The sequence below is a fragment of the Gymnodraco acuticeps genome, unplaced genomic scaffold, assembly GCF_902827175.1.
Source record: "Gymnodraco acuticeps unplaced genomic scaffold, fGymAcu1.1, whole genome shotgun sequence".
NCBI classification, from domain to species: Eukaryota; Metazoa; Chordata; class Actinopteri; order Perciformes; family Bathydraconidae; genus Gymnodraco; species Gymnodraco acuticeps.
The window spans coordinates 75,619-97,767 of NW_022992062.1; the positions used below are offsets into that span (position 1 = coordinate 75,619).

A 22,149-nucleotide genomic window follows, 5' to 3' on the forward strand; every position below is an offset into this window, starting at 1 on the left:
TTGCCCACAGTTTTGAGTGTGTAAGTCGCTTTGGATAAAAGCGACTTACAAGTGTAATTGTGTTCCAACTGTGCGTCACCATTCGTCTGTTTTGAGCGATCCTGGTGGTTTTCCATTCACATTCAAATCGACCATTTTCTTTGCCTTGTTAACCCTTTCAAACACAAAATCAATGCCCGTGTCCAAATCAGTGTATTCTCTATGGAACCAATGTGAATAGTCTCGACTCGTTCATCATGGTTGTCGTTAAAGAGTCAGATTATTTGAATAAAGCTCCATCACGCATTCTCCATTTGTTATTCTGCAATTACAGATATAAAGATGAGGAAGACATCCAGATTTTGTAAAGAGCTTTTCACTTCAAGACATAAAGCCAGGACTTCAACAGACAATTGAGAATCATTTGATATTTTGTATAAGAACATCATCACACACACTACATGGGGCCATACAGAGACACATACATGCACTTCTCTCCATGCGACTCAACGCCTGTGGTTCAACTAGAATTGAACCAATCAATCATCACGAGGAATAAGCTCTTAGTGACCTCGGTGGTGCGCCATTCACGATACAATCGACCCTTTTTCTTGTCTTGTTAACCTTTTCAAACACAAAATCAATGCATGTTGAAATGACGTCTAAATGAGTGTTTTGTGAAGGAATATTCTTCCACTTTCAAAAATGTCCCGATTTGGGATCAATAAAGTACATCTTATCTTTAGTTCTTACTTCACCGTGCACTTTCAAACATTTCAAGACACATATATTTGATATATTTAATAAGAACATCAATCAGCCAGAGGCACAATTACATAGGAAGGATATTATAGTACTACAGATATAAATACTAGTATTGAGTGCCAATTAAAAGTACAAAGTGATCATCATCTTCACCACCTGTTGGGCAGAGAGGGCAAAAGTGCACACATCCTTTACTCAAGTAGAAGTACAGATACTCGTGTTTGAAAATACTCTGGTAAAGTAGAAGTACTGACTAAACTTCTTTACTCAAGTCAAAGTAAAGAGGCTTTGAAATGTACTTCAGTAAAAAGTACCCATAGCTAGCAGCTGCTTTAAAGAGTACCTGACCTCCCTTTATATTAATAGAACAATAATGTCATTGTTAGCTAATGAATGTTTCCATGCTGAACAACGGCAACATGACAACGTTTCCATTAGTCCCTCTTCTTTAGAGAAGACCAGGAAATGATGGATACACGGATCGTGTTCAAATCAATAGGCACGCAATGACTCTAAAGAATAATGATCACGCATCAAACACACATTCAGACTAAAGGAACCAGCTGTTTGGAAAATGAGAGAAGTAGAAAGTACAGGTATTTGAGTTCAACATGAGAGAAGTAGAAAGTACAAGTATTTGAGTTCAACATGTAAGAAGTAGAAAGTACAGGTATTTGTGTTCAACATGTAAGAAGTAGAAAGTACAGGTATTTGAGTTCAACATGTAAGAAGTAGAAAGTACAGGTATTTGTGTTCAACATGTAAGAAGTAGAAAGTACAGGTATTTGAGTTCAACATGTAAGAAGTAGAAAGTACAGGTATTTGTGTTCAACATGTAAGAAGTAGAAAGTACAGGTATTTGAGTTCAACATGTGAGAAGTAGAAAGTACAGGTATTTGTGTTCAACATGTAAGAAGTAGAAAGTACAGGTATTTGAGTTCAACATGTAAGAAGTAGAAAGTACAGGTATTTGAGTTCAACATGTAAGAAGTAGAAAGTACAGGTATTTGTGTTCAACATGTAAGAAGTAGAAAGTACAGGTATTTGAGTTCAACATGTGAGAAGTAGAAAGTACAGGTATTTGTGTTCAACATGTAAGAAGTAGAAAGTACAGGTATTTGAGTTCAACATGTAAGAAGTAGAAAGTACAGGTATTTGAGTTCAACATGTAAGAAGTAGAAAGTACAGGTATTTGGGTTCAACATGTGAGAAGTAGAAAGTACAGGTATTTGAGTTCAACATGTAAGAAGTAGAAAGTACAGGTATTTGAGTTCAACATGTAAGAAGTAGAAAGTACAGGTATTTGAGTTCAACATGTAAGAAGTAGAAAGTACAGGTATTTGGGTTCAACATGTAAGAAGTAGAAAGTACAGGTATTTGAGTTCAACATGTAAGAAGTAGAAAGTACAGGTATTTGAGTTCAACATGTAAGAAGTAGAAAGTACAGGTATTTGTGTTCAACATGTGAGAAGTAGAAAGTACAGGTATTTGAGTTCAACATGTAAGAAGTAGAAAGTACAGGTATTTGGGTTCAACATGTAAGAAGTAGAAAGTACAGGTATTTGTGTTCAACATGTAAGAAGTAGAAAGTACAGGTATTTGAGTTCAACATGTGAGAAGTAGAAAGTACAGGTATTTGAGTTCAACATGTAAGAAGTAGAAAGTACAGGTATTTGTGTTCAACATGTAAGAAGTAGAAAGTACAGGTATTTGGGTTCAAAATGTAAGAAGTAGAAAGTACAGGTATTTGTGTTCAACATGTAAGAAGTAGAAAGTACAGGTATTTGTGTTCAACATGTAAGAAGTAGAAAGTACAGGTATTTGTGTTCAACATGTAAGAAGTAGAAAGTACAGGTATTTGGGTTCAACATGTAAGAAGTAGAAAGTACAGGTATTTGGGTTCAACATGTAAGAAGTAGAAAGTACAGGTATTTGAGTTCAACCAGGGCTCGAGCTTAAGGACGTCCCGTCGTCCCGGGGCCGAAAAAAATAGTGTCGGGGAGGATAAAAAATAATTTTGGGACGAATTTGGGACGAGAGTTAAAATAAAAATACCCTGCTAACTCTACTACAAACGGCGATGAAAATGAAACCGACTGCACGTTTTGTGTAGCACACAGTTATTAAACCTCCTTGTCAACATAAACACACACGCACAAAACATTTAGAAACCCGCGAAATACACACACATGTAGCAACAGCTGTGCCGCTGGCTGTCAGCCAGCCACACAGCCGGCTGTCCCCGCAAATTCGCGGGTCTAGCTATGTAGCCTACTGAGTGTGTGTATTTCGCGGGTTGAGTGATGTACAATGGCATCCCGTGGAGGAATTCTGAAATGTTTTAACGTAACATCACAAAAACGCACAGCAGAACCAGACCCTGGAGCGCCGGCCTCTTTATTTACTTACTCCTCTTCATCCCCTATGGGTAATAAGGCTGAGAAGAGAACCCTCCATCGTATTTAGTCCTTAGCAATATGATGCGCCTCTCCCCATGTAGGGATGGGTACCGAGCCCCGGTATTAAACGGGCCCCGGGCCGGAATTATTAAAGACAGTGGTAACGTTAAGCTCCGACGTTATCGGACTTTTTATCGGTACTGGAGACATTTAAAAAATATGTCACATGTATTATTGCTACATACACATTATATCGCAGTTTTAGTTTCACCAACTCCGTTTCTAATATGCAATAAGACTACAACATGCGTCTATGATGTATTTTCGAGCTTTCCAATCCAGACGAGATCTCTCTCTCCCGTCTGTGTGCGAGGAGGCGGGCAGTTTGTAAAGGTCTCCTGACTGACAGACTGTCATCCTGGTTAGTGGTTACTCTGGGTTCTGTCTTCAGGACACAGTGTTGGATTGTTTTGTTAATTGGATGGGACTTGATTAGGATCAATATTAGAGTAATTTTCTCGTTTGTGTGTTTGTTTAAATATATTTGGCCTTTGTTTATGTGATTGAATGATTTACTCAAATAAAAAGGTTGATGAAATATCATCTAAGGATTTGTATGATGTTTTATTTATGTTAAAGGTCACTTTGAATGATTTTAACTAATGATAATGTAGAAAAACTAACATTTTAAATTCGGGACGGTCCACATTAATTTCGGGACGGCTTAGATTGTATTTCGGGACGGTTCCGGGAGGATGGGGAAAAAAGTTAGTCGAGAGCCCTGAGTTCAACATGTAAGAAGTAGAAAGTACAGGTATTTGGGTTCAACATGTAAGAAGTAGAAAGTACAGGTATTTGAGTTCAACATGTAAGAAGTAGAAAGTACAGGTATTTGAGTTCAACATGTAAGAAGTAGAAAGTACAGGTATTTGAGTTCAAAGTGTAAGAAGTAGAAAGTACAGGTATTTGAGTTCAACATGTGAGAAGTAGAAAGTACAGGTATTTGGGTTCAACATGTAAGAAGTAGAAAGTACAGGTATTTGAGTTCAACATGTAAGAAGTAGAAAGTACAGGTATTTGTGTTCAACATGTAAGAAGTAGAAAGTACAGGTATTTGAGTTCAACATGTGAGAAGTAGAAAGTACAGGTATTTGGGTTCAACATGTAAGAAGTAGAAAGTACAGGTATTTGAGTTCAACATGTAAGAAGTAGAAAGTACAGGTATTTGAGTTCAACATGTAAGAAGTAGAAAGTACAGGTATTTGGGTTCAACATGTAAGAAGTAGAAAGTACAGGTATTTGTGTTCAACATGTATGAAGTAGAAAGTACAGGTATTTGAGTTCAACATGTAAGAAGTAGAAAGTACAGGTATTTGAGTTCAACATGTAAGAAGTAGAAAGTACAGGTATTTGTGTTCAACATGTAAGAAGTAGAAAGTACAGGTATTTGAGTTCAACATGTAAGAAGTAGAAAGTACAGGTATTTGAGTTCAACATGTAAGAAGTAGAAAGTACAGGTATTTGTGTTCAACATGTAAGAAGTAGAAAGTACAGGTATTTGAGTTCAACATGTGAGAAGTAGAAAGTACAGGTATTTGGGTTCAACATGTAAGAAGTAGAAAGTACAGGTATTTGAGTTCAACATGTGAGAAGTAGAAAGTACAGGTATTTGGGTTCAACATGTAAGAAGTAGAAAGTACAGGTATTTGAGTTCAACATGTAAGAAGTAGAAAGTACAGGTATTTGTGTTCAACATGTAAGAAGTAGAAAGTACAGGTATTTGAGTTCAACATGTGAGAAGTAGAAAGTACAGGTATTTGGGTTCAACATGTAAGAAGTAGAAAGTACAGGTATTTGAGTTCAACATGTAAGAAGTAGAAAGTACAGGTATTTGAGTTCAACATGTGAGAAGTAGAAAGTACAGGTATTTGAGTTCAACATGTGAGAAGTAGAAAGTACAGGTATTTGAGTTCAACATGTAAGAAGTAGAAAGTACAGGTATTTGAGTTCAACATGTAAGAAGTAGAAAGTACAGGTATTTGAGTTCAACATGTAAGAAGTAGAAAGTACAGGTATTTGAGTTCAACATGTGAGAAGTAGAAAGTACAGGTATTTGAGTTCAACATGTGAGAAGTAGAAAGTACAGGTATTTGAGTTCAACATGTAAGAAGTAGAAAGTACAGGTATTTGAGTTCAACATGTAAGAAGTAGAAAGTACAGGTATTTGGGTTCAACATGTAAGAAGTAGAAAGTACAGGTGTTTGAGTTCAACATGTAAGAAGTAGAAAGTACAGGTATTTGTGTTCAACATGTAAGAAGTAGAAAGTACAGGTATTTGTGTTCAACATGTAAGAAGTAGAAAGTACAGGTATTTGAGTTCAACATGTAAGAAGTAGAAAGTACAGGTATTTGAGTTCAACATGTATGAAGTAGAAAGTACAGGTATTTGAGTTCAACATGTAAGAAGTAGAAAGTACAGGTATTTGAGTTCAACATGTAAGAAGTAGAAAGTACAGGTATTTGAGTTCAACATGTAAGAAGTCAAAGTCATCAGAAAAATAAGTCGTGGAGTAAAGTACTGATAACAGAAACATGTACTTAAGTACAGTAACAAAGTATTTGTACTCCACTACTTCCAACCTCTGTATGACAGCGTTTGGGGAGGTGTTGACCTCTGATCTCTGACCTCTGCAGTGTGAGTTTGTCCCGCACATCAAAGTGCCTCTCCTGCAGGACGTGCTGTTTGAAGCGAGGCTGTGATATTTTTCTCAGACCTCCGGGAGCGCTTCGTTTCAAAAGCCTCCTCGTGTCTCTGATATAATTAGAGAGGGAGAACGTCCATTTAGCAGATTCATTTGGGTTATTAGGGGGATTAAGCATTTAATTGGACCTCTTTGGCTCAGGAGGGCTTTTCACTGGAGAGCTTTGCATGAAAGGGAACCACAAAAAACACAAACACTGATGATGTTGCAGAGAAATTAATATATGTTTACTTTTAGACTAAATTATATTTAAGCACAGGGCTTTTTAAAATATGGAGTTTGCAGGAATGATCACATACAGACCAGGCTTGGAATTTCGTCATTTTAGGGGCAAGGCCATTTGGCCTTCCCGTTCACATTTTTTTTAAGGGCACAAAGGCCGTTTGGTTAAATTACGCTGGTCAATCAACATGACTGAAAAGTGTAGCACTAACGTCAACAATAGTCGTTTTACAAATGGCTGAATAGCAATAGTGTTTCTTAAACGTATACGTTAAGTTCAGCCATAAACCACATAAGTCAGTCATGTATTATATCAAAACCGCTTAGCAAGAAAAATACTAGATTCAAAGGTGACAGCTATCTGCTAGCTTGTAGAAGCAACACTAGATGTAGACCCCTTGAAGGGAAGACGTTAGCGCTATCCAAACTAGCTAGCTATCGCTAGTTTTCATGACAAAATGTAACGAGTCGACTTTAAATAGGCTAATACAATGGTAATTACCTATCAATAGTACTTTCTATAAACACGTAAATGTTAAGTCCTTTCAAATACTACCACATACTTCAGTTAAATCATATCAAAACAGCTTGGTCCGCTTGCTTACCTGTGCTTGTCTTGCTCCCGCGGCTGAGGAGGAGGCTGTCGGGCCCCTACAGGCATTTCTGACGGAACAATCACAGCAGAGCAATCACTCTGATCCACAGGCACGGGACTATCCTACTGCGCGCACTAGTATGACTTCACTAGCGTTGTTTACACTGGAACTTTTGACAGGGGCACAAAGGCCACTTTGGCCGTGAATTGCATTTTTTTTCACAGGGCATCACGGCCATGGCCGTCGTGAAATTCCCACCCTGATACAGACCCCCAAGGAGGCTTCATCACCTGCCCATTTTTATTACATTTGTAATTCCCTCGAAGCACAGGCAGACACAAGTGGCTTTCTCATAACGGGTTTATTCCTCCGAATCCACCGTGAAAACTACACAAACAAACAGTATAAATGACAAACATAGTTTCGTGTTAGACACACAATAACATGCACAGCATGTGAGATAATAAACATAAAAGTAATACAAACACAACAACATACCTCGTTGGGCTGCATGCTCTGTAAACAGAGGGAAGTATTATTCAGTTCTCTTCACAACATATATGTATAAGAATACAAAACTAACGGAGCTGTAAGTATCCGTGCATCTTACTCTGAGGGTGCTTCTCATGTTCTCGCTCTCTAACTCACGCGAGAACAGCATAACGAGACGTGAGCTTGGACTTCAAAATAAAAGACGAAATATTGCACGCATGAAACATTACAACAATAATAATTAGTACACTTAGAAAATACACATTACAGTTAAATTATGAACATGTAAAGGCTGCACTTACACTCCCACCAAATCACACATTACTCGTGAGATATCACACAAAAGATTGTTTGTACAAAGTAAATGCTTTACCCTTTGAAATAGACATTACCTGTAGATAACAACTTAACATGGAATCTCAGGCAACACATTAAACACCTTATTCTGCCTCAAGCAGAGTAACAACCTTGTGTGCAGGTCTTTCAAGGAACACAGTCCTAATTATGGGTTTCCCCTTTTTGTCTAATGTGGTTTGGCTAACCAGTCATTTAAGTTTTCTGACCCTACTATCTGACCCTGGAAAGACTTCTTTAGTCTTCTTTCAAGACAATTTAGGCGGTGTACTGCGCACGTCTTGTTGTCAGGTAACTTTGGGCTTTCGCCTTTGAATGGTTGTACATTCATTGGTTCTTTGTTTCACACCTTGGTGTTCTTTGGCATGTCGTTTCAGTCTTGCAACTGCTCTTGACCAATCAGAGCATTTCTGTAAGCGATCCAATAATGACCCGTCTTCCTTGCGAAGTTCAGGATCATCCTTATTGATTTATCCCACCTTGCATTCTCTTACAGGTAAGAAACTTTGGTCCTGTGAACCAGTTTGAAGTCTTCAGTTGCTCTGCAGTTAAACCTTGAGAGGCATGATCTGCTGGATTGTCTTTAACTTTGGTTCGGCTCACATAGTGTACTTCAGTTTTGAGACTGAGAAAAGGTTCTACACCTGGTGTCACTTGTCTTACTACTATGCAATGGCTAACGCCAATGGCATCTCCATAATCTAGACAGGGATTCATGTTTCCAACAATACTCCATCCAAGGTCTGTACGTTGTGCGTAAGGTTGATTTTCTTTGCCAGACACAACTTCTCTTGGAAGTAAAGCTTGTGAGCAGTTGTACCCTATGAGCAGACCCACTTCACAGTCTTGCAGAGGTGCAATCTCTCCTTGGAGGTGCTCTAGATGAGACCAAGCTTTTGCAGTTTCATCTGTTGGTATGTGAGTTCTATTGGCTGGAATGAAGTCACGTGTATAGACTGGTGGTAAGGGAATCTTTTTACCGGAGTAAAAGCCTCTGACTTGTAGGTTGTTCACTCTTTGAGCGCTTACAACTGTGGTTCTTGAGGTCATAGTAGATAGCTTGAGCTTGACTTGTTGTTTACTTGCTTCCAAAGCCTCAGCTACTTCACTTAGCACAAATGTTGTGTCACTTTGAGAATCCAACAGAGCGTATACAAGGATTTCTTCTGCTGGTTGACATGTGGATGAAAGCCAGACTGGAATTATAGCAGCTGTTTGCGTGTTACCTTCACCAAGTATTACTCTGTTGGAAATAGCCGCTGTGGTTCTTTCTTCTTGTTGTGTTGGTTGAAGTCTTTCTTTGTATCTTTCTTGATTTGTACGCTCTTCATGCAGACAGGTAGGATGTTGCTTCTTGCACACTTCACATACACTCCTACTGTGGCAGCTCCTTGACTGATGGCCAGTCTCGAGACATCCAAAGCATAGCTTCTGAGCTTGAATGTACTTAATTCTGTCTGGAACAGCTTGCTCCATGAACTTCCTGCAATTGTGCAAGGAATGCCAATTCTTCTTACAGAGAATACTTAGTAGTTAATAGTTAAGATGGTGTTTTCGTCTGAACTTGTGGTCAGTGTCTTTGCTGCAAAGCTTTGTTGTCTTTGAGATTTGTTGTTTTCAGCTTCACCTTGCTTCAGTGATTGCAATGATGTGACAGGGTTACAGGCAATCTTTGCTTCTCTTGTCAAAAACTTTACAAATTGGCTGAAGGAGGGAAATTGTTTACTGTCTTCTTGGACTTCAGTAACCTTCCGATTCCAGCTTGCAGTTAGCCAATCTGGTAATTTTGAAAGTATTTGCCTGTTTTCATTACAGTCATTCAAGATCTCTAATGCCTTGATATGGACCATGGCAGCCTCGCAACTACGGAGAAAGTCTGCAAAATCTCTGAGCTCAAAGCTGTCCTTAGATCCTATCTTGGGCCACGATTGAAGCTTGTCTCTATAGGCTTTTGCAATTGTAAATGGATTCCCATATCTCTCCTCCAAAATCTCCCATGCTGCAACATAGGCAGATTTGGTTCCGAGCAAGAAATAACCATCAAGTGCTTTCTTAGCTTGTCCACCAACATATCTCCTTAAGTAGTATATCTTTTCTTTGTCTTGGATGTTCTTCTGGTCAATCAGTATTTCAAATGAAAGTTTCCAGTCATTGTATTTCAATGCATCCCCACTGAATACTGAGGGTTCAGGAACTGGAATTCTGTTGGCAGTTAAGGCACCAGCTAGCACCTTAACAAGCTCTGCTGTACTTTCACTTGAGGAAGTAGTGACAACCTGTCGTTGAGGACTTGTGGGAGCAGGCACTGGGTTACTTACCAGATCCCTCTCTATCACGTCTTTCCATTCTTCTTTAATGGACTCTTCTTGGTCATACACTTGCATTCTTGCTCATGCTGCATTTAAATCTTTTACTGCTTCCAAATGCTGTATTTTTCTCCTTTGTCATCCAGAGTCTGTTGTAGAGCTACATGCTCTTCTTCTAGACGAGCTTTAATTTTAGCTTCCTCTTCCTCGCTTTCTGAACGATGTCTTAACTCTTCTGATTCTCTTTTTGAACGATGTCTTAACTCTTCTGATTCTCTTTCTAACGACGTCTTAACTCTTCTGCTTCTCTTTCTAAACGACGCCTCATGGCTGCAGTCTCTTGATCAGCTATCTTTCTTTTAGCTTCTGCTTCCAGGCGCTGAATCTCCAAATGTTCTCTTTCTTGTTCTTGTAACACTTTCAGAACAGCTTGGCTTGCAGCAGCCTCAGCAGCAGCTTCTTGTCGCTTCACAGAAGACTGGTTCGATTGCTTGGAGTTGCTTTTCGAAGAAGAAGTGTAGGTGCTTGAGTTAAAGAGAGAACCTGCTTCAGGCCAATCTTTCTTTTCTCCTTCTGGAACCTTTCCATCCAGGAGACTTGAGGCTCTGATGATGACAAACTTAGAAATCTCTGCACACAGATCCACTCTTCGACGCATGTCCTGGTCTGGAGTTGAGATTGTACGCAGATCCTCATAAACATGTTGGACATCTTCTGACAAACTTGTGACATCATGAATTATGTCATTAAGCAAATCTTCAGACAAAGACTCTGTTGTTTGAGATAATGGCCGCTTAGCTGTTTTCACTTGTGTTCTCCATTTCTCATAATTGTAGTTGAACTTTTGTAGGAGCGTTTTCATTTGTTCTTCTTGCATTTCTCTACCCTTTTCTGTAGGAGTTTTAGTTCTTTGACCTCTTCTTAGCTGCTGTGCTTCAGTGTTATCCACAGCTTCGTATTGGGGCTCTGCACTTTCCCTAACCTGAATTGTAGGCTCACTAGACTTAGACATTAGTAATCACTACTTTAAAGTGACTCACTTTTAACCTTTTAATGAACTTTCAACACTTACTCAAATGTAAGGGTGACTTAAATGTACCCTATAAGACTTCAATAGAGGTAGAAATGCACTTAAAATAGAAAATGTGCAAAAAACAGCTTAATTGAACCTTACACCTTTCAAAAATATACTCAAAAATAAGACTTCAGAACTTCAATGAAATAACTTTCACTTATTATTCCCAAACACACTTTGAATTAGAAATAAAAACACTTATGTTCCCCTTAACTTTACGCCTTAATTAACAAGCCTTAATAAAATGACATGAGCAAATAAGTCAAAACGCTAACCACACACGCTACTATAGTTGGCACTCACGGTAATAATGGTTTAGCAAACCTTTACAGAAGCCCTTTACTCAGATCACTATTGATTTCTTAGTGTCCAAGTTCTTTATGGCTCTGTCTTGAAGCGTTGCTCTTTTAAGAACTGCGCGCGTCGTCCACTTCTGTGTGTGCATGCGTAGTTTCTCCTCCTCCGGCGGCCATTTGAAGACAGCCTCGTGCTCAGTCCGTGATCCTCTGAAGTTGCCGCTTCGTCAATTAAGACACACTCGCGTCGATGGACAGTCGAGTTGTCACTATAATTCCCTCGAAGCACAGGCAGACACAAGTGGCTTTCTCATTACGGGTTTATTCCTCCGAATCCACCGTGAAAACTACACAAACAAACAGTATAAATGACAAACATAGTTTCGTGTTAGACACACAATAACATGCACAGCATGTGAGATAATAAACATAAAAGTAATACAAACACAACAACATACCTCGTTGGGCTGCATGCTCTGTAAACAGAGGGAAGTATTCTTCAGTTCTCTTCACAACTTATATGTATAAGAATACAAAACTAACGGAGCTTTAAGTATCCGTGCATCTTACTCTGAGGGTGCTTCTCATGTTCTCGCTCTCTAACTCACGCGAGAACAGCATAACGAGACGTGAGCTTGGACTTCAAAATAAAAGACGAAATATTGCACGCATGAAACATTACAACAATAATAATTAGTACACTTAGAAAATACACATTACAGTTAAATTATGAACATGTAAAGGCTGCACTTACAACATTTAATATTTAATATTCCATTCCTTATGTAACAGGCCCCGCTATGCAGGGCGCGATGACAGATAGTATTCATTTACTTGCATTCACGTTCAGTAGCGACCGCCATTACACACACGCGCACACAGCAACCACGAGGCAGTCTCCTGCAAAACAGGAGAAATGATTAACAACCAAATTCTTAGCTGCTCGTTTGGCGGGTCTTGCCAGAATGTATTATTCAATTGTTAATGCCCTTTTCTGTCTTCAATGTAAACATTTGTCTATATATATTCATGTCTTCAATATATTTGAAATAAACACCATGACTTAAAATAAGAATTTCTCTATTCAGATATTGATTTTGTAATCAAACCCTTTTAAATACCTTCCCAGGTAACGCATCAGAAACTAATCTGTGCTAGCATTAGCAGTCAACAAGCATTTATGTATTAACTCTGACCATAGAACACATACAGATAATACAAAACACACACACAAAATACTTAGGATATAAAACCGGAAAATATGTGAGTACAAAATGTACAGGAGCTGTAAACAATTACATTTACTTGCATTCACGTTGATCAAAGAGCTCAGTTATGCTACATTAAAATAGCAACCGCCATTACACACGCGCACACAGCAACCACGAGGCAGTCTCCTACGCACCATTGAAGACAATAAATAACGTCCAAACACCACTTCAAACACTAGGACCTCGTGACACAACACTACCGTGGATTCTTATAACACTTGTGACAATATGTACACAAAACAGGAGACATTATGAACAACCAAATTGTTAGCTGCTCGTTTCGCGGGTCTTGCCAAAATGGCAAGCCAACGGCAGCTCCGTCTCCACATCAGTCCGTTTACGGCAGGCGCAAATCACAACAAACCCCTTTACGGCAGTGTTACCCTGCCATCTACTTCCCTCTGCTGTCCATTGTTAAACAGGTTTCTAAAATGATATTAAATATAAACATAACATTGTGATCACACACTGTGTGGGTCACACTTACACACCTGATGTATGTTTCAACATGTCTATTTTCTACTTTTTTAATGCTATTTATTTCTATTTGTGATGTTTACATTTTGGATTGTTTATTCCTAGTCTTTTCATTTCTCTAAAGCCTTGTCTTTTTGCTGCAACGCAAACGTTTCCCAAATTGGGATCAATAAAGTTCTTCTTATCTTTTATTCGAGAAGCGCATGAATGTAGATCTTTTTTGCGAGAACAGGAATAACTTAATAAATCTGGATTGAAGTTTAGACCGATCTGGAAATGAGTGATGGAACAAGATAAGCTTATATACTGGCTTGATTAATAATGAGAGGCAGAATATGGACTCGTTAATTCACTGAGGAAGCAGCGTTTGAATATGGGTTTGTTTGAAATACATTTTAATATATTAATTAGCAATACAAATGGTTAGTGTTCCCCTTTATAGATGTGCTCCTCTGCTCCTCAAACATCCTCTGCATATATATCAATATATTATGCGTTCAGGAGAAATGATTTTAAATGAAATCAACACTTTGCTGCACTTTAAAATATAATACACTGTAGTTTGCCATATACTCATTGTTCTTAGTGTTCTTGTTTTTTAGCTTTCAAGGTTGTTTGTACATTTACATCTGGTGTAAATACTTAAAATATAAAATACCTTTGTTAATGCTAAATGGTTTCTTAACCTGTTAAGCCCCCGGGAGCCCCCGGGCAACATCTTGCAAGAAACAGCGTCTGAGGGCTTCTTAACATTTAACAACCTATGAATGTGTCATACCCACTTAACGGGAAGACACTCAGCTATCAGAAGATTTGAACCATTTTTAAAACATTTTTACCGAAGTGTAACGCCGAGCCTCTGACTGAGCAAAAGAGTGCTAACGCACTTTAGCACATAACTCAACTTTCGGATCTGCACAAACAAGATATCGCAAAACATTTGCGAGATCTGGCAATACTTCTCATTTAGCTCAATGTACTTCCTGCTCAGTTCGGCTGCTTCGGCTACACAGAAACCACAACAATGGAGCGGTTCATCGATTTTACTTTGAGCTTGGCCTTAAATATAAAGATATAACATCAGTGCTTGGCAATAGGCACGGGTTTCACACACTGTATATATAAAGGGTTTCACATAAGTGAAGACACCTCAAGAGAACACTCAGAGCGAGGGGACATGCACATCCCTCTGAGCTGAGTGATTGACAGATTAGAATTTCGCGGATCAATAACTCATGAACATAACGTTGTAAAAATACAAACAACATGACTTTACAATCATAGCAAGGTAGACAACGAGCTACAGAGTCGTTTTTATCAGAACAGATCAATACGCGCCGTCATCCGAGCTAAACATCAAGCATTGGTCACAATCTGCAGCTTGAGGAGGGAGAGGAGTGCTTAGGGACCGTCTAACTGCAACGGGGTTTTGCGATTTTTTTTTTTTGTTCAAATAATTGAGTTTTCTTCTCCATGTCCCCTAGGGGGCTCCGTAGAAAAGGGGTGGGAAGAAGTGTACACTAATTGAATCCCACCCGTTCTCCCTAAAACTAAATTATTAACAAAAACTTATTTTCAGAGGGTACAAATAAAAAGACCCGAGGTGGTGAAGAACCATCATTTCTCTCCTCTGAGCCAATGTCAGGAAACCAATTGAATGAAATGACGTTCGGGTCGCAATCAGTTCTTCATGCTCTCTCTCTGATTAGAACACTGCGCTATATCACTCTTTGCAATGTTCCTCCATTGTCTCTTTCACTCCCGAGAGCACACCTTTATGGATGCTTAATGCAACCTAAGAAGTAGATTTAATTGAAATGTTTTCAGATGTGTGTGTGTGTGTGTGTGGGTGAGAGTGTGTGTGTGTGTGTGGGCGAGAGTGTGAGAGTGTGAGAGTGTGTGTGTGTTTACCGCAGGTGTGAAGATCTTTTTCCAGTGTATGACGCTTTTCACACTTTACATGTAGGTACATACTGACTTGTGAACAACGAATCCTCCATCTGTAGCTCTTCCTCCTCTCCTCTTCCTCCTCACATGACATTACCATGTGTTTAAGTTCACTCCATAACAAACGCTTCAACATTTTGGTAAGAACGACTGGAGTTGGCTTCAATTAGCTTAGCATCAACTAAAGAGCAACAACAGGGAAACAGAGGCTAACAACAATGTGTTTGTCTTCACCTCAACATGTGGAAGGTTTCTCATTTCACTAACAAGTATGAGAGCACTCATAATAACGTAACACAATCAGAGGACACTGGATCTATAGCTTGAGTCACATTGCAGTCATTTCATGTCTCTTTGTATTACGTCTTCATTAGTCTTTGTATTTATTTTGTCATTTAAATGTCTCTGAAGTCAATTGTAGACTCTTTATAGTCACCTCTGTCCTTTTGTCATGTCACGATCTGTCTTTGTTCAAGACCCCCCCTGTGATATGTCTGTTGTCACTTCCTGTCTGTTTGATTACCTGACTGTGGCCGTTTCTCAATGTGGAGTACACATGCTGCAGAGCCACTATTTCAAGTGTACTACGTAAGTAAGTAAGTCAAGTTTATTTATAAAGCGCTTTTCACAGACAAATCACAAAGTGCTTGACAAAACAATAAGACATCCATATAGGAGGCATACAATGATCAATGAACCCACATGTTAAGAAGTCATCGAGTGGCGCCGAATGCTGGGCATTTAACATGCATTCAAAGAGTCCTCCGGCGCCACTCGATGACGAAGTACACTTGAAATAGTGGCTCTGCAGCATGTGTACTCGACTCTGTTCACCTCTTCCCTCCCCACCTGAGTCTTGTTCTTGTGATTAGTCTTGTCTGAATTTAAGTTCTGCTTTTTCCAACAGTCTTTGTCAGAGTCTTGATGTTGTTGGACAGATCTTCGTGTCTCTTTATAATCATGTTGGGTAATTGTTCAGATGTTTTTGCCATGTTATGTCTCTTTGCAGTTGTTTAAATTGTCTTTAAGGACATGTTGAGTCTCATCACCCCAGCTGTATCGCAGCATCAGGACAAAACCCCCCAGACTCAGGGACAGGGTTCATCCCACAGGCCAGCGATAAACACGTCATCTTGCAATCGACTTATTTATCTAAATAGTTATCACCACAATAAACCGTATTTAATACGTGAATATAGACTTCTTGCTCTATTTTTTATTTGTATTTCATTATAAATGTTGCGTTTTAGGAGCTCAGGTCAGAAGAACTTCATTCACACGGTAGCTTTGTGACGATACAACATTTGAATCTTGAAATCTTGAATCTTCCTGGTTGATGTCTCTTTGAGTGGAAGCCCCCTGACCCATTACGCTCCGTATCCATTAATAATAATAATAATAATAATAATTCCTTACATTTATTATAGCGCTTTTCCAGATGCTCAAAGCGCTTTACAAATACACATTACACATATCATACATGCAATGGTCATGTACTGTGGACAATACCCACAGGAGCAAGTTCAGGTGAAGTGTCTTGCCCAAGGACACACCGGCTTTACAGAAGCAGCAGCGGCGGGTTTCACCCCTTGATCTGATGATCACAGCGCACTGCGCCACACCGTCCATCTTCACGCCTCGAAGTCATCGAGGCGCTTTTACAAGTACACATTAGTATCATACATGTACTGTGGACAATACCCACAGGAGCAAATCCGGGTGAAGTGTCTTGCCCAAGGACACAGCGGCCTGACGCAGTGGCGGCAGGAGCGGGTTTCGAACTGGAGTTCCCCAGCACCCCCCTTGATCTGACGATCAGATGCACAGACCACTGCGCCACCCGTCCATTACCTTCAAGACCCTTTCACTAATCCCACCCCCCCCCCCCCTGCAGGTACATGGCCATCATCCACCCCCTGCAGCAGCGCATGTCCTCCACGGAGACCAAGGTGGTGGTGGGGGTGATCTGGGTCCTCGCTCTGCTGCTGGCCCTCCCTCAGTATTACTACTCTAACACGGACCAGCTGCCCGACCGCGTGGTCTGCTACATCGACTGGCCCGAGTACAGCCTGCTCGACTTCAAGAAGATGTGAGTGTGATGTTTAATATTACACGATGTACTGCAATAGAGAGATGTTTAAGTCGTGTCACTGTTCATGTTTCATTGTTTTGTGGTTCAGTGATAGAACTGTTTGGTTATACCTTGTTTTGAATGATGTTCCTCATTTGGTCATTTTCTGTCATTCTCTGTAAAGCACGTTGGGCTGCGTCAAGCATAAAAGGAGCTATATAAATCCAGTTTATTATTATTATATACAACATTATATTGTAATATACAGCGAACTGTAGCTCTGTGTTATCAGATAGGGAGTTGTGTTTGCACTGGATAGCACTCTCAAAGACGCAGGTGTTTCAACGTCTCCTTGTTCACCCTCACACACTCTTCACACACACTCTTCATTCAGACTTTCACACTCTTGTCATGAACATGTGACTCTGTAATGTTTGGATCCTATTCTGCGCAGGAAAGCTTGTTCAATATTCAAAGAAAATCTCTTGACTTGAATTTCTATGAAATATTTCCACCAGAGTCAGAGGTACTTCAAGTACTCAGATCTTGTTCTTGAGTAAAAGTAGAAGTACTCAGATCTTGTACTTGAGTAAAAGTAGAAGTACTCAGATCTTGTACTTGAGTAAAAGTAGAAGTACTCAGATCTTGCACTTGAGTAAAAGTAGAAGTACTCAGATCTTGTATTGAGTAAAAGTAGAAGTACTCAGATCTTGTACTTGAGTAAAAGTAGAAGTACTCAGATCTTGCACTTGAGTAAAAGTAGAAGTACTCAGATCTTGTACTTGAGTAAAAGCAGAAGTACTCAGATCTTGTACTTGAGTAAAAGTAGAAGTACTCAGATCTTGTACTTGAGTAAAAGTAGAAGTACTCAGATCTTGTACTTGAGTAAAAGTAGAAGTACTCAGATCTTGTACTTGAGTAAAAGTAGAAGTACTCAGATCTTGCACTTGAGTAAAAGTAGAAGTACTCAGATCTTGTACTTGAGTAAAAGCAGAAGTACTCAGATCTTGCACTTGAGTAAAAGTAGAAGTACTCAGATGTTGTACTTGAGTAAAAGTAGAAGTACCAGAGTGTAGGAATACTCTGTCACAGTAAAAGTCCTGCATTCAAAATGTTCCTCAAATAAAAGTAGAAAAGTATTCTCATCAAAATATAGTGAAAGTAGCGACAGTAAAAGTAGTCGTTGTGCAGATTGGTCCATTTCAGAATAATATATATGATATGTTTTATAATGATTGATCATGAAAGTGTTCTCAAAGCTGGTAAAGGTGCAGCTAGTCTGAATGACTTCGTATACTGCAGGGTAGCTTGTGGATTTACTCCAGGTGGAACTAAAGTCTGATTCAACACTTGGTTATATTTCACATCATTCATCCACATCTGTGAAGTCACTCAAGGGATTAAATACATGTAGGGGAGTAGAAGTACAATTACCTCAAAATTGTGAGTACAGTACTTGAGTAAATGTACTTACTTTATGAACGCCGTTAATTACTAAGGAGGATGTTGTTTGTGTTTGGTGTAAAATGAGCGAGCGCTGCAGAAAGCACGGAGGCTTCTCAGAGAATAAATTGATGGCGCATCACGGGGGAGTTACTGAAAGCAGGCGGATAGAACAGGCTAAAAAGAGCAATTACATTTGAATGGAACACCATTTAATTATAATTCTGCTGCTACAGCTATAGATGAAGACGGTTCAGCAGGTGCAAAACATTTCAAGACATAAAAACACGAACACAAAAAAGCCATTGAGAGTAATTTCGGCATTTTAAAGCAAGTCAGAAGAATATCACGACCGACAAATCCATGAGGAGATTCTTACTGAGGAGCATTACTAAGGACAGTTATTCCCCATGTGGTCCTGGATGAACACATGGAAACACATAGAAATAAAAACATGAATCGACTTTTCCCCGATGCAACTCCACTGGTTCAGACTCCATCCTTAAAGTCAGTAAATCATAACATAGGAACAACGATAAGCTTTTGAAGAATCCGTTTTAAAAAAAAGCTTGATTCCACGTTGACGTCAGTGCGTAAATATAACTCCAGACACTAAAAAGTGACGCACACAGCTGGGAGACCAGGGCTGCTTCTCAGGTCGACTATTTTCATTTCCTCGCTCCTCGGTCCTCGGTCTCACCGGAAGTTGATTTGCCTGCGCCATCTTGAGTACCGTCCCATGGCTCTTATTTCTGCCGGAGGAGCGAGGATCGAGGAGCGAGGAGCGATCATGGAGGAGCGATAACCGAGGAACCACCAGACCATCCTCCGATGAAATCCTCAGATACTCACCCCGCCCCCTTACTGTATATCGCTCACTGATTGGACGAGGCAGTGCATGCACTGATCTGATGCTTCTTGACATGAGAGCAGAGTGAAGAAAATACATGAACCTCACGGGAGTCACTCCTCAGTTTATACCGTGTTTTGTTTCAATTCATGTTTCATTTAGTTACAAATATGTGATATATCTGAACAACAAAGTGGTCAAAAATAATTTTATTCCTTTTTTGGAAACATTTTCATGATCGCTTTTTTCGTTTTACATTTTCATTTATTGTCATTTCCATTCAGTCAGTCATTAAGTGCTATTAAAATGTTAATTTACTACATATCCAAACAAACAAACAAAGTGTGCAATCCAATGAATGTTAATCTAACTGGGTTTTGATAGATAACATATCTCTTTTTCTTCTCTCAATTATTTTATTTCTATTGTGCACTCTAATCAATATTAATCAAACTATTGTTCGTTTATAAATTTTAAGAATGGCGTTTATCTTTTTTGAGAATTAGTTCTTATTTTATTTTATTTATTGGGGTCTACAACAGATGATACAAATGTTTGTGTCAGTAAATGTGCACTAACAGAGGCGGGGGGTGTGTGGAAATAACGGGGACAGAGCTGCTGTCAGACGATCAGCTGTGCAGCGTCATCACAAACGGACGTCGCTTCACGTGACGCTCCGGAGGAAAGGACGTCCCATTGCTCTTAAAACTTATTTCCCTGCTTCTCGTGGTTTCCTTGCGTCCCTCCATGCTTCCCTGGTGGGAGGGACTAAACGCAGGGAAACGACGCAAGTGAGGGAAGCAAGGATTTCATTTAATCGACCTGAGAAGCAGCCCAGGGGACGCTAAAGAGTGACGCACACAGCTGGGCAACTTACCACATACGTTTTAAAATGCTTAATAAGCACCGTAACTTTCATGATATCATTTCTCCCATTATCGTTTGTGTCCGTGAACGGCCGACTGTTGTGTGACGGCAGATGCTGCGGCTGCAATGCATTGTGGGGCAGCATTTTCTCCTCTCCTTTCGGCTAGGGAGGTCCAGTGGTTCCTAAGCTAAAGGAGGTTATAAAGGAAGCTTGAAACCTCCTTTCCTTTCATTTGGAGAATTGGAACGGCACTTATCATGGCTGCCAGTGACGTACTTCCGGGTCATTTCACTTGGTTAGGAAGGTTCCTAAGCTAAATGGACTATTGGACTGGGCCCCCGGGGACACTAAAGAGTGACGCACACAGCTGGGAGACCAGGGGACGCTAAAAAGCGACGCACACAGCTGGGAGACCAGGGGACACTAAAGAGTGACGCACACAGCTGGGAGACCAGGGGACGCTAAAGAGTGACGCACACAGCTGAGAGACCAGGGGACACTAAAGAGTGACGCACACAGCTTGGAGACCAGGGGACAATAAAGAGTGACGCACACAGCTAGGAGACCAGGGGACGCTAAAAAGCGACGCACACATCTGGGAGACCAGGGGACACTAAAGAGTGACAAACACAGCAGGGAGAACAGGGGACAATAAAGAGTGACGCACACAGCTGGGAGACCAGGGGACAATAAAGAGTGAAACACACAGCTGAGAGAACAGGGGACAATAAAGAGTGACGCACACAGCTGGAGACCAGGGGACACTAAAGAGTGACGCACACAGCTGGGAGAACAGGGGACAATAAAGAGTGACGCACACAGCTGGGAGACCAGGGGACACTAAAGAGTGATGCACACAGCTGGGAGACCAGGGGACACTAAAGAGTGACGCACACAGCTGGGACAGCTTGGTGACGTTCAGAGAGTCTGTCTCAGAACTCTACGTGTTTGTCAGTGTATCTGAAATGACTAGGTTAGCTACGTTAGCTAGCTAGCTTACAGCAGATCTGCAGTAACATCAGGAGTCATGTGACCACTTTGTTCAAATAAGACCATACAACATTGTAGGTGAGTTTCCAACAACAGACAGGGTTAAACTTCCTCCAACAGAGTGTTTTAAAGACTAACTCCGTGTAGACCTGCGTTATTTATTCCAATTTAGCTCGAAATCTAGCCAGCTTTCTTTGCAACCCTCCCTAAATGAAAGCCTCATGTAGAGCTGACTTTATATTGTTAGGCCTTTATATGAAGCGACATATTCACAGAGTGCTGCAGGGAATTTAAATGTCTAAATTTCTCCATGTCTAATGGACAGTTTTAGTCCTGAAGCATACTGAGTGTTTCAGAGTCATGCAGGGTCACAGTCTGGTCGTCAATAGCTCTCTCTCTCCCTCTGTGTTGTATATTGTGTGTTTCGTAGGTTGAGGTTGTTTTCCTGCACGCAGTAAAACCTGTGTAGCTGTGATTTATTTCTACGTGCTTCTCTCAGATGAGCCGTTTACAAGAAGCATCTCAGAAGCTGGTAGCGCCGCGCAATACTCAAATTATACATCATGTATTTGGGTCTCGAAGGGAGGCACTTAATATCCAGAAATCACAGATATTTCCCTCGTTTGGAGCCGCAGCTGAAGTGAGTTCTTCTCATCATGCAACATTTACTCTTTGGGAAATGGCACTTCTGTTTGTTTTACATATTCCATTCTATTTGACGGGGAAATAACAGAGTCCCATGTGCTCAAACATGATTATGAATATGTAGTTTAATAAGACATCTGCTGTTTTTGGTGTCTATGAACTCATAACAAGTTGAATATCAAGGATATGCACATATACAGTGTATACTAATGAAATGTATACAAACGTACTTCATATAAAGACAATTAATAATCATAATGACAGCATAAATTAGGATTTTCCATGAGTTCTGAAATCTAATTAAGTCTATCCCTGGTAAAACAAAAAAAATCATATTTAAT

At 40.0% G+C, this 22,149-nt stretch overlaps 1 protein-coding gene across 2 annotated transcripts in view; it reads left to right on the plus strand.

Moving 5' to 3' along the window:
• The window catches only part of tacr1a (tachykinin receptor 1a), a 99,306-nt gene that overhangs the window by 32,342 nt on the left and 44,815 nt on the right, over positions 1-22,149 (plus strand). For both annotated transcript variants that reach the window (XM_034202261.1, XM_034202260.1), the window contains exon 2: positions 16,836-17,030. In XM_034202261.1, the coding sequence (XP_034058152.1) occupies positions 16,836-17,030 (195 nt within the window). The remainder of the gene's footprint in view (positions 1-16,835; positions 17,031-22,149) is intronic.